This window comes from Diadema setosum, chromosome 8 (genome assembly GCF_964275005.1).
Source record: "Diadema setosum chromosome 8, eeDiaSeto1, whole genome shotgun sequence".
Taxonomy (NCBI): Eukaryota; Metazoa; Echinodermata; class Echinoidea; order Diadematoida; family Diadematidae; genus Diadema; species Diadema setosum.
The window spans coordinates 35,341,891-35,355,039 of record NC_092692.1 but is presented as its reverse complement, the minus strand read 5'-3'; the positions used below and the strand labels follow the sequence as shown (position 1 = coordinate 35,355,039).

At 34.7% G+C, this 13,149-nt stretch overlaps 1 protein-coding gene across 2 annotated transcripts; it reads left to right on the top strand.

Moving 5' to 3' along the window:
• Window positions 1-5,342: 5,342 nt before the first annotated feature.
• On the top strand, window positions 5,343-12,881 carry LOC140231572 (Golgi apparatus membrane protein TVP23 homolog B-like). Of its 2 annotated transcripts, XM_072311712.1 has the most exons (6): window positions 5,343-5,452; window positions 7,579-7,655; window positions 9,039-9,273; window positions 10,275-10,400; window positions 11,735-11,863; window positions 12,846-12,881. In XM_072311712.1, exons 1-6 carry the CDS (start codon window positions 5,450-5,452, stop codon window positions 12,879-12,881), a joined length of 606 nt encoding a protein of 201 aa, XP_072167813.1. In that variant the 5' UTR covers window positions 5,343-5,449. The 2 variants fall into 2 exon arrangements, with proteins under 2 accessions (XP_072167813.1, XP_072167811.1); XM_072311710.1 differs by lacking the exon at window positions 5,343-5,452 and having other exon boundaries at window positions 7,567-7,655.
• The last annotated feature ends 268 nt before the right edge of the window (window positions 12,882-13,149 follow it).

The following is a 13,149-nucleotide window of genomic DNA, read 5'->3' as shown; positions in this document are numbered from 1 at the left end:
CTTTAAGTGCATGTAAAGATAATGGCTTTAACAATTTGAAAACTCTGTGATATGTCCTGAGAATACAGTATTGTGCTTGCAATATTATTAAAAAATACACAAGATGATGTGCTATGATGTCTTCTGATTACATAATGTTTATTTTCAGTTTATGTAATGTGTACTTAGTAGGCCCTATATCATTTGCCAAGAATTAGTTTAGGTTTATTTTTTTAATGAGAATACTTATACAGTTGTATTTGTGTCTTTCCCAACCTGAATCAAGTGGTGTGTTAACTGTCTTTGTCTTCAAATGTATCAAAAAATAAACTAACAGAAATAATTCTTTAGCATTGATGTGTTTCTCTGTGTGGATGCCAATTTTTAAATCATATTAAGAGCACACCCACACAAACACACACACACACACACACACACACACATACAAGTCCATGTGAATGGAGGAGTCCAGAGGGAGGGAGGGAGAGCTGGGGAGGGGGTATATTATGTAGAATGTGTGTGTGTGTGTGTGTGTGTGTGTGTGTGTGTGTGTGTATGTGAATGCAAGCATGTTTGTCTTTATTTCTACTTTCAAGCAATTTGTAATGTCAAAAATTCTATGCGTGTACACATTTGCTAATCATACACAACCTTTGTATATGAATACCAACATTTATCATATTTGCTGAAGGCTAGATATTTGAAGGAGTAATTGTACAATGCTGTATAGGTACACACAGTATTTATAGGGGAGGGGTCTCTGTGTGTATGTATGTGTGTGTGTGTGTGTGTGCATGCATCCCTGCAATGAAAATTTCAAAGGAAGTATTGAGAGAGAAGATTTAAGCATGGAACGACTTGAATATGAAAAAAGAAATACTTGCACAAAATCTTTAAGTGGCATCCTAATTGTAGATACATATCAAGAGTAAAAACAGTCATATAAAAACACCACAGGAGCCAATAAAAAAAAAATTGGACTTGTTATTAATTATTATATATATATATCTATATATATATATATATATATATATATATATATATATATATATATATAATCTACAAGTAGACCAATAAAGATTTTTCTCAAGTATTTCTTTTTTTTTAATATTCAAGTCGTTCCATGCTTATATGTTTATATATATGTATATATATGTATATATATAAACGAGGTAAGTACAAGAATTGTATAGCATAATGCATATACAGGTTGTTTGAAAGTTGGGTCAAGAGCAGTTTTTTTTTTTGTATGAAGAGGGTGAACAGAATAAAGATTATTTTAAGCATTTACTCGAGTCAAATAAAAAGAAAATTTTACAGGGAATGTGTTCTGATAAATGAGAAGTAATTTGAGAGAAAAATGCAATATTGTGTTTTAATAGAGAATTTTATTTAAAATTTGTATTCAGAGAGTGTACTAACGTAATTGTAGAGAAGGTATATTTTCTATAAAAGATATCCCTCAACTAAATCGTGAAAGAGTTTTTATGAATGGGGAATTACCGAAGAAGAATGTCGGGAATCGTTAAAAAAGTATGAAATCTAATAAATTACCTGGAAATTATGGTTTCACTGTTGAATTGTAGTTTCTGAAGAATTTAATGAAGCGTGCGAGAAAGGTTAAGCAACGTCTCAAAAATAAGGTGCAATAACATTGATTTTAAAAGAGGGCAAAGATCCTACATAATAATTATAGGCTGATTACCTTGTTAAATCTGGATTATAAGTTGCTTTCTAAGATAATGGCAAAGCAAATAAATGGCTTTTTATATGTGTAATTGTTCATTTAGATCAGATGGATTATATATATATATATATATATATATATATATATATATATATATATATATATATATATGTGTGTGTGTGTGTATGTATATGGAAGATTACCCATGGGAACACTGCAAAAACATTGGTGTTAGATTTAACATTGGTGTTAGATTTAACATAAAACTTTCTCGCACGCTTTCTAAGATAATGGCAAAGCAAATAAATGGCTTTTTATATGTGTAATTGTTCATTTAGATCAGATGGATTATGTATATATATATGTATATATATATATATGTATGTATATGGAAGATTACCCATGGGAACACTGCAAAAACTTTGGTGTTAGATTCAACACCCATGGTGTTAAATCTAACACCGATCAAGTATCAATAGAGGATCACACCCACAGGTGTAGAAAGTATGTTGTGATGGTGTTGAAAAGTGTTCACCTGGCACCTCGTGGTGTTAATTTGACACTGTAGCTGGTGATATTTTTGACATTGCACTGTTGTTAATTTAACAATGACACCGCATGGTGTTGATTTGATATTGCTGGTGTTAATGTCAATAGTATAACACCCGTCCAGCTTCAACAGGAGATCACACCAATTCGTGTTACTGTGGTGTAAATGTTATGGTCACACCTTTTTTTTCCCCAGAAATCAAATACTTTTTCGGAAAATTCTTGATCGTCTTTAGGAAGTTCAAAATCAACAAGAAGAACTGTATCTACGAAATTAAAAAAAAAAAAAAGATTTTATATTTTGAAATGACACCCGAAGGAGTTAATTTAACACCACAAATGAACACCGAATAATCTTGCACTGAAATATAGTTACTGAAATGAAGATTTTGTTCAAAGTTCAAAGTTTATTTCATTTTTCAACAAAAAAACATATGTTTCATTTCATTTTGTAACAGAAAATAAGGTAAGTAGAACATAGTGAAATAAAAAGATTATAACAATTGAGGACAAAGTAATCATGCATTGTATTGCAAGAAAGAAACATAAGTGGTCAAAGCGAAATACATGTATACCGTTGTTTTAAATGCGAAAAATGGAGGGACCCACTAAAAAGACAGAGCTTGTAGTATGTGGGTCCCTCTAGTAGTATGTGGGTCCCTCTTCTTGTGAGTGTGGTTTTCGGAGAAATGAATCACAAAGAAATATTCAGTAAATCAAGATGCTTTTTCGATGTTGGAAACAAAGATTGTTAACTGTTATGGGAATCAAAAAAAAACATATTTTTGTTAAAACAATTGCTTTGTCTAAATTGAATTGTGTTTCTTCGTCATAAAAAGTTCAAGAGTGGGTTATAGTTGCAAAGACTGATAAAATTTGATTTGAATTTATGTGGATCATGAAAAAAAAAATCGAATCAAAGGGATATCTCAGATTCTATTACCAAGATTGTAGTGATGATGGTCTCAGGATGACAAATTTTGGATTATTTGTAAAGATTCAATGAATTGTATTTCAAAAACTGCTTTTGCATATAGTGAGATGAAAATTGAATGGAAAACTGTTTCATTACATCTTAAAGACAGCAGAAGGAAACTTTATATGTGTGTATGTGTGTGTCTGTGTCCGCGCGTGTGGAGATTTAAACAGTAAAAACACCGTTGTTTTATTTGGAAATTCTAAGGGCATGCATGACAAGATAGGGAAGATTAATCCAATCTTTTTCAATGATAAGGATTACTTTTGTAAAGATTAAATAGTGAAGGTCTGAGTGTAGGTCTGTATGACAAAAATATTTGTTTAGAGCGGTCACTTATTTTCATAACTTTTTCATAACTTAAAGGGATGGTATAGCATTGGTGGAGATGAAGATTGAATTTTTAACTTTTTTTGCGAGATACTAAGAAACCATCTTTGAAATGTTACAGAGCATACAATTCTAACAGAAATTCAAAGTTTATTTGATAAAAAATTGGTTTTGAAATGGCTGAGATATTCACAAAAAACAAAGTGTAACAAAGAATTTCATGAATTTGAATAAAAGTGATTCTTATATAAAAGGTTCGTTCCACCTTATATTAATATCGCTTTGTTTTTGATATCTCAGTCGTTTCCAAACCAATTGTCATCAAATAAACGTTGAATTCCTCGTGGAATTACATACTCTTTCATATTTCATTATAGGAGGTTTCTCACTATCCCACCAAAAAGAAATGTTAGAACCCTGAAACCAAGTCTCAACAATACACCTAGAGTCCCTGTACAGCAAAAATCAAGTCAAGATTGGGAAAATATCTAATGAGATTTTCAAGAAAACTAAGAGGTATACATATGATTTTATTCGTTTGATAAAGAGTAATATATAACATTTCAATAAAAAAAATCTTTGAAAATGTGAATTTCATTTAAAGCTGTCTCACTACAGAAAGTTGTATGAAGTTTTTTCTTTAACAAATAAACAGCAATTATAAACTTTAGGAATAAACGATGGAAAAAAGTCTGTCTTTGTTGCAGAAGTGATAGACAGACTGGAGTTGACAGATCTTTGATATATGGCAAAGTAGAAATATAGGCCTATCCATGTTGCATGCATGAAATTCATGGGAAAGGACCACGTACGTTATAAAACGTCGTATGAGCCTTATATATTAAAATTCTTTTTGAAATATATCACATTCTGATCTTATAGGTCAGAATGTATAAATCTTACTCTTGATGAAATTTATAAAAAAAGATAATAGCTTCACCTCCTTCATTCCCTTCTGTCCCATACGTCCCCTCCTAATTTTCCCGTCTCCTGCCCCTTACCATGCGATCTCCTCTTCTCTCATATCCTACCCCACCCCTCCCATAAATTCCTCCCTGGATCACCCCCTCCATATATGTTTTCTTGCACAATATACGCTGCAACTGGCTACAAATATACGCTTGTTTTTGTTTTTGAAGATTTCATTTTTACATTGTGATTGAATTGAATTAAATTGACTTGAATGGGATTGGATACTAGATTGATTGAATAAAAATGAAGTTACTTTTTATTTCATTTTTTATTTGTTTACGATACATTGTTTGTTTGTTTGTTTGTTTTTGAAGAATTTATTTCTACATTTTGGTTGATTTGAATAGAATTGAGTTGAATGGGATTGGATACTAGATTGGATTGAAAAATGAAGTTACTTTTTATTTCATTTTTATTTGTTTATGAATGTATGTATGCAGGCCTATGTATGTATGTATGTATGTATGTATGTATGTATGTATTTATTTATTTATTTATTTATTTATTTATTTATTTATTTATTTATTTATTTATTTATTTATTTATTTATTTATTTATTTATTTATTCATCTATCTATCTATCTATCTATCTATCTATCTATCTATCTATCTATCTATCTATCTATCTATTCATTTATTTCACAATTAACTCGAAACATAACATGAAACATATTACAAACATATCGACTACAATTATATTGTCGAACTGGGTAATACAAATTTATTGATCAAATCAAGATTTTCTGTGGAGCATATCACAGCAGTCAGCCACCGCATGTGGCTAGCTGCCCAGCCACCACTACTAAAATGAACTCGAGCAAGCCCTGTATGTCTTGTTCGTTGTGACGTGTAAATTACTGAATACCGTCATCATGCTTCGTGTAACAGTAGCCTAATATACATGATACAGAAATAGCAGATAAATCCTTCAAGGCCATCAAGTTCTCCGGTGTAAAATGGTAAGAACGAATTAAGATCATCTTCAGTTTTTCACATGCAATGAATGTCGTTCGGATTTAGAGATGAGAACAATTAATCGACCTCGATATGTATGCTAGTTGGAAGAAAACGTTCAGTGTAGTCCCATACGTCCATATTGGTGTTTGCTTAGTTCAGCACCGTTGTCAACGCATTAAATTCTAAACTAAAAATTGTCCGCTTAAGTATTGCTTGTATTTATGAATGTAGTATATACATAACTATTGACAGTCCATGAATAAAGTTTCTAGATTGGATTAAAGTGGTCAAAAACCCTTGAATTGATTCTGATAACCATACATTACTTCATCCTATGGTGGTGTCACTGTCATCATAGACAGTGTCAGTTTACTGTCAGTCCAAAATCTGACTGCCCACCCAAAAATATGACCCTCCTTGTCATGCATGTTGGGCAGTGAGTCTTAAAATGGTTACTTAGTCAGCTTAAATTTTCGTATGTTATATTGCTTTATGGTCTGTTGCCACAGTTGCTTGCATTTGCGTATAGACTATGCATTTCATTTTTCTCTAAAAAAAGGTGGTGAGGAAAAAGCAGTAGGCCTATGCCATATATGGCCCTAATTTTACCAATATTTATCCCTCAACAATAGGATATCTTTCGGAATTCAGTACCCCTGGTAGTCGTATCAGATTCAGAGGGTAACCCTGGGTTATTCTATCCACAAGTCACCATGTAGCATGTCTATTACCAAGTGCAGTGCAAGTTACATAGACTCTAATCACTAGATCTAGTTAGTACAAGTCTAGCTCTTGTCAAATTTTGGCATAAGGGCATATTTTGGCAAGGTTGTTTGATACATCCCAATGGCTTGCTCACAGCAGTGACAGCTATAGCTATTCATTTGCCAAAATGTTGCGATAGAGTACAGGCATACTTCTGCTACCTAGGCCCTACATACAGTGCAAGTCTACATAGGCCTACAGTTCTTTCACAAAGAAATTTTTATTGGTATGAGGTCATGTGTTGCTATGGAGCTTAATTCACCTGCTAACTAAAACTGGAAGTGCAGTATTCATAGGAACAAGAGGAAAAGAAGATGCTTCTTTTAGTACCAGTAAATTCATTGATACAGTTAATTAGGGAGTTACTTGCTTTTGAGTTTGATGCCAAATCCAGCTAACGTTTATGAGCTGCTAGGAGACTGGTAGTACCTTTGGCCACTCAGAGTTTGGCAGGCAGTCAGACTTTGAACAGCTTTCTCTAGTGTTCTAGTTAAAGACAATAACTGCCCCATGGCAGATGCAGTTGCCATCCATGAAGGGAGGATATAGGATCCATAGGCTGGATTTACTTTTTAGTGTGACTGTCTGTTTGTTCTGTAACAATGAAGTGCAATAATCCAACAGTATCTTTATCCTACTACATTGTATTGATTCCTAGTGTCATTTCCACAGTCCTCATTGCAATTAGCCCATCTCAGAACTGAACTTGGAAGAATAAGATTTTATTCTATTTAATATTTTTATTCTTTTTTTAGAATGATCAAGATGATGATGATATAAAGATGTCACTATTATGACAATGCTTATAGTCTTGATTTACTTATTTGCTTGGACAAGGACATACAAACAAATTAACAAAGTATATTCAATGGGATTCAAGACATGACCGGACTTGGACAAAGGAAGGAAAGAAAAGGACTAGAATCTTGGTATGTTACTTATGGGAATGAATGAAAAGTGAAATAAAAATAGTGGATATGAACAAGATAGTCCTCAGTTGTTTGCTATTGGCAGCGGTCTTGATAAAGCATCCAGAAGTGCTTGTCCTTTTTAATAATAATTGCACAAAAGGTTCACCTTTTTATTCAGCATGTCTAGCAAAGTATATGGGCTTATAAGAGCCAACACACTGTTATTACTGGGAATGAGATATCTAGCATCACAAATAATAGTACTATCAGAATTAACATTGGTAGGATTCCTTCAAATTAGGTGAGATAATGTTTTTGTTTCTTTGTTCTGTATGTTGCTATAATGCTTGATGCTGATACATTGATTAATATTGATACTATTTTGATGTGATGTTGATGCAATGATTGATATCACTGTGATGTGTGATGATGCTTTTGTCATGATACTACAGGCAAGTCTTGATGATACTGAAGATGTTGCGCTGGACTTTGGAACAGAGGATGAATGGAAAAAACAGAAAGCACTAAGGTTTGTTGAGAACATACCTCATGGAGATGAATTAGGTGCTGGAATCTCTGTAACTTAAAAAGGCGTTTGATTATTCATCCATCAGTTCTTGAGTCTCACAGTCAGTTGTTTTATTGTTCAATTCATCTATTCGTGTTCTCATTTCTATAAAAGAAAATATTCATGTACAGTGTCACATGCATGAAAAGATAAATGTTATTGATAACAATTTTGACAGTCAAATTGTGCCATGAAGTAATGCTATTAACAGCTTCTGCTACTTTTGATAATGATAATAATAATAATAATAGTAGCTACTTGTATAGCGCACATGTCCACTTTTCAGTGCTCATGGCGCTTCAAAAATAAAAAGATATATAAACATGCATATACATGTACATGTTCAAACATGTCAACAAAGAAGAAAATGGCAAACAAAAAACAATATACCAAATAAAGAGTGAATGGTTATGCAATTCCACAAAAATTTACTTTTCTAGCATTATGAAAGAGCACTTGACTCACTGCTTTCAGAAATCATGGGAATAGTTGCTACCCTTAACATATGTCAGTATCAAGTTGATGGAATGTGTAATTTTCATAAAAAAGGATTTTTTTTTTTTTTTTTGCAATTGCCTTTATATTTTCTTTATATTGTTGTCCACACATGACGCCATACCCTCCAGTAGTCTCCTCATCCAGCGGTTCCAAACCAAAATTTTAAAAATTCATAACTTTTGTATCGATTGTCCGATTTTCCTCAAACCTTCACTGATGTGTTCTACTAAAGTTGCTGCTTTCACTCAAACCACAATTCTCTTTGGGTTTTGGTTTCCTTTAACTCAATATCTGTATTTGATAGTATAGAAGGAAATGCTTATACAGAGTTTAATTCAACATTCTCCATTTATTTCAGATGTTTAGCTCTTTAAATAGTGCACTTTGCTTGCCGATTGGCAGGCACTTGGACTGCTCTCTTCCACGAGTGGCACGGATGTGTGGAAACCAGTTGTTAACCCGTTGAGAATGGGCTTATTCTGCTACAACGCGCATTTCCCATCTGAGACCTTTGCCTGAGTGTATACTCGGGACTCGTCCTCAACGGGTTTATGGATGGAGATTACTTATTCTGCCTAAACTCTACTCTGTCACTATGACTTTCTGTTGGACTGAGGCACATTGCTGCACCTGATGGGGGTTGCTGATCTACAACTATTGTAGGTCAAGTTTGGATGGATTACAGAATGCTTTAATTAAACAATTTAGCAAGTTGAGCTTGCTGCCGTGGTGGGTAAAAGGTTAAAGTGATATGAAGGCAGAGGTTCATACTTCACACATTTGTGGGTAGTGAGAGCTGTGAATGCAGTCAGTCACTTTTGTCTTTTCCTCTGTCCACCTGACCAGGTATCCCATGGCAGCGGTGGCTCACCTCTTCTTCCGGGTGGGGGCGCTTCTGGCGTACCTCTTCTGCAACCTCTTCAGCAGCAGCTTCATCCTGGACTTTGTGGTCATCGTCTTCATGCTGGCCCTGGACTTCTGGGTGGTGAAGAACGTGACGGGGCGTCTGCTGGTCGGGCTGCGATGGTGGAACCATGTTGACGAGGATGGAACCAGTCACTGGGTCTTTGAGGCAAGAAAGGTAAGGATGGGGCCATGATGGGAGACCACACCCTTAGTCGTAATATAACTTCAAATGAGTTGTAGTGCCTGTGAACTGCAGAATTTCATCTTCTGGAGTTTGTTTTCTGGACATTTTAACACAAAACTACGGAGTAAAAGTGTCACAAATTGCATCTTTCTTCTGTTTGATCATGTTCCTGATGTGCTGTGATTCATTTTGTGATGCCATTTATCTGTCAGGCAAGGCATTATTAAAGTTTTGCCACGTAGCAATAACAATGTGTCAGAAAAGTAGGGACCCTGTGCATAGAACATAATATCATGTATCGTTTGATCTACTCATGAGCAGATAATATTCAAGCAGAAACTTCAAAAGATATAATTTCACGTTAAACCTCAAGAGGGTTTTCTTTTTTTTTTTTATAGACATTTTGATGTGAGTCGTACTGATATATGATCTCAGTACTCAAGTTATCTGCGTAACTTCACCTTAATTTTCACTGACATGTTTATTTCCTCTTCCCAACTGATTTCATTCAAGTAATTGTCTCCTTGAGGTGATTCTGTTGTAGAGAGATAGTTTGAATGTGAGATTTAGGATGCTTACAAAATACATTGATAATGTTGCTTAGTTTGATTAACAAATCTTGAATATGACATACCCCCTAAAAAAAAAATCATATTTCATAATATGAAATGTGTGCTATGAATATTGGTATGATATTGACATGAATATGCAGAATGAAAACTTGATTAAAATACATGTAGGTATCCAGTTTTGATCATACTTTGAATTGTTTATTAGATCCATGTAAATTGCAATGGAACTGTGCTCATAATATTATTTTTCTCCATCTATCAAATAATCACAGAAATTGATGTGTAGTATCAATATTATCAAGAAGAAATTTTGTCTAAAGCAAATCAAACTAAAGTGACTAAAACTCAGTACAATGCAAACACTTAAGTGTAGAAATAATGACAGTGTGATTGTTGCGCATATTCTTGTGTTTCTTTCAGGGTTCCAAGAAGAATGAAGAGTCTGGTTTAGAGTCGCGAATATTCTGGTTTGGTCTTATTGTCTGCCCCATCTTCTGGATTGTCTTCGTCTTCACAAATATATTTGGTCTCAAAATAAATTGGCTGGTAAGGTTTCAAGACTGAAGTTGTTATATTTATTTTTAAAAAAATTGAAGTTGTTATATTTATTTAAATAAATTATTTCATTTTTCTCGTTGTCAGGCTTCTTAGATTTGAATGCTACAGGTGTAGTATACTGGTCTGCAGGAAAGACTTGTGTGCATTATTGTGTGTGCAGGTGTAAGTTTGCTGCAGGGATGAACACCTCAATAGCTGTGAGCTATCAAAGATAATCATCTGTAATCACTTTAGACTCTTCTGGTTATTCCATTGAAAGTTCAGACTTTTCTCCCTAGGTTAATTATACGTTAATGCAAGCATTACATCAAACTCCTTTGTGATTAAGAGTCAAATTAATTATTGTGCTAGTGATGCTTCATTGGGAATGAGCACTTATGCCTGTGATAATGTGTTTTTTCCCCCTCCTAGTTGTGATTGACACATTTGATAAAGGCAAACAGGAGTAACCGTACAGTCATCATTTCAAGAAAAATGCCTCTGCATTGATGGTGACATAGTAGACCTTGTTCAGAGCTTGACACTTCACTTTTTCTTTTTTTTTTCTTTTTTTCTTGCGGCACCCTGTTCAAGCTACTGAAATCATTGACTTTGACATTTTGTTGGACTGAAAAGAGAACAGTGGCCTGCAATGAAAGATATAAGATTTCATGTAGAATTTTAACAGCTTGATCAGGCCACCAAGAGATAACCTTTTTGTAAATTTGGTTGCCCAACATCAACTTGTCATGGCCCCAGGCCACCAGGCAACTGGTGATGTCAAGCCCTGTTGTTATTCTTTGATCATTACATTTTAAAGAGGCATTGCAGATGATGTTCATAATTTCACATTCTGTAGTACATAAATCAAGAGCTCCACATATAGATTTGTGGAATTTATTGTGGTCCTTGAGCAGAGAAATCAATACTCAGAAAAACCTAAAACAAATTACACTGAACAAAGATGATGACATAGGAGCCTCACATATTTCAGATATGTAGCAATATAATTTCATTAAAATACCGTGTGCTTAACAAGTTCACCTGTGTAGAATTTATGAATGCCTTCTTCTTTTGTTCTGCTTCCTTGAGCCCCAATTCATGCATTCTTGTTGTGAGGCTGCCATGCCATCATCCTTGTTCATTGTGATTCGTTATAGATTTTTAAAACACTCCTATTCCTCATCCCAATCACTACAAATTTTGAAACTCAGCACCCAGTGTGACCAATTTATAGTTGTTCATATGTAAAAGTCTGAAAATCATCCAGAGGTCTCCTTTAATTGTATGACAAGAAGCAGCTGCAGCCAAATCAGAATTGTCTCCTCTTGTTTCTTGATCAGATCATTACAACAATAGGCGTCATTCTGAATGGAGCCAACCTTTATGGATACATCCGGTGCAAAATAGGGTCACGGAAAGAGCTTTCGTCGATTGCGACCCAGTTCCTGGGAAGGCAAATCATCAAATCGGTGAGGCTTGCGACGTGATGAAGCTTCGTAACCAAATTATAATATTATGTCATGAAAGAATGTGGGAAGGTCAGAGTTCAACCTGAAGAACTTCTTCAACCCTGCTTTCTTGGGGCAAGGGATATTCTCATGTGGATAGGCAGTAAAAGGTGGAAGTCCTTTGCCTGTACTATGCAGCCCCTCCATAAATGTCAGTTTGTTTTTTGTCCTTTTCCAGTTTGGTCAACAGAGCATTATGTTGAAGGAACGCCAGGAATGCCAGTATCCATTCAGTTTAAAGACAGCATATTCTATTCATTTATTCATTAATTCATATATGTGTATTATCAGTAATATTAATGTTGTCATTATTATATTGTCATTGTTATTATCATTACCTCTGCCAAGGGAGGAGGTTATGTGTTCGTTACCGTTGGTTTGTTTGTTCGTTCGTTCGTTAGTTTGTTAGTTAGTTAGTTTGTCTGTGTGCAAAATAACTCAAAAAGTAGTTAACGGATTGGGATGAAACTTGCAGGAAAGGTTGAGAATGACACAAGTACCAAACGATTAACTTTTTGTAGTGATCCGAGAATTTTTGGGGAATTTATGAAGGATTTTTGATATTTTGGCAGGTAGGGTCAATGAACTTAGGAGTTCAGGCTGCGTGTATTTGAGGTTTGCATGCGCGCACTATAAAGTGCGCGCTCTAGTTTCTGCTAGGGCGAGGCGCGCCGTGCAGCTGAGGGTTTATGACGTAACAAAGGCTTCTATATTGGGAAATCAGACGACTTTTAGCACACTATAAACACTTTCAGCATGGTGCCTAAGTACGTATGGGTGGAAGTCACTGATATCTCTATGGAAGAACAAGTGGTGGAAATGAGCTGCATGCTTGGCGGAGGTCTGCGCTCTCAGAGTGCTTCTCTAGTTATTATTATTATTATCATCCTCATTATTGACTTCTGCTTACTATATGTAGTGGTTTTCTTGTATATTTTTGCAGGCAATGTCTTCAGCCACAGCCCCACAGACAACTTAATACATTGTAGTCTGCGACCCTGAGGCAGCAGTATTTATCCTACGCCATCTGGAGTGAAGTTTCCACCTTTCGTCTTTTAGGGATAATTTATTGGAATGAGGATGAGTTGCATGATGATGTGTTCCCCGCTACATGCTTGTATGTGGTGTTATGTATTCTCTTATGTGTGGTTCAGGAGTATAGGGTAGATTGGGCATCTGGTGGTGGTACATGTTGTTGTTTTTTGTCATCCAAGTCTCTTTTATCATGTTACATTTGTAGAAGTTGT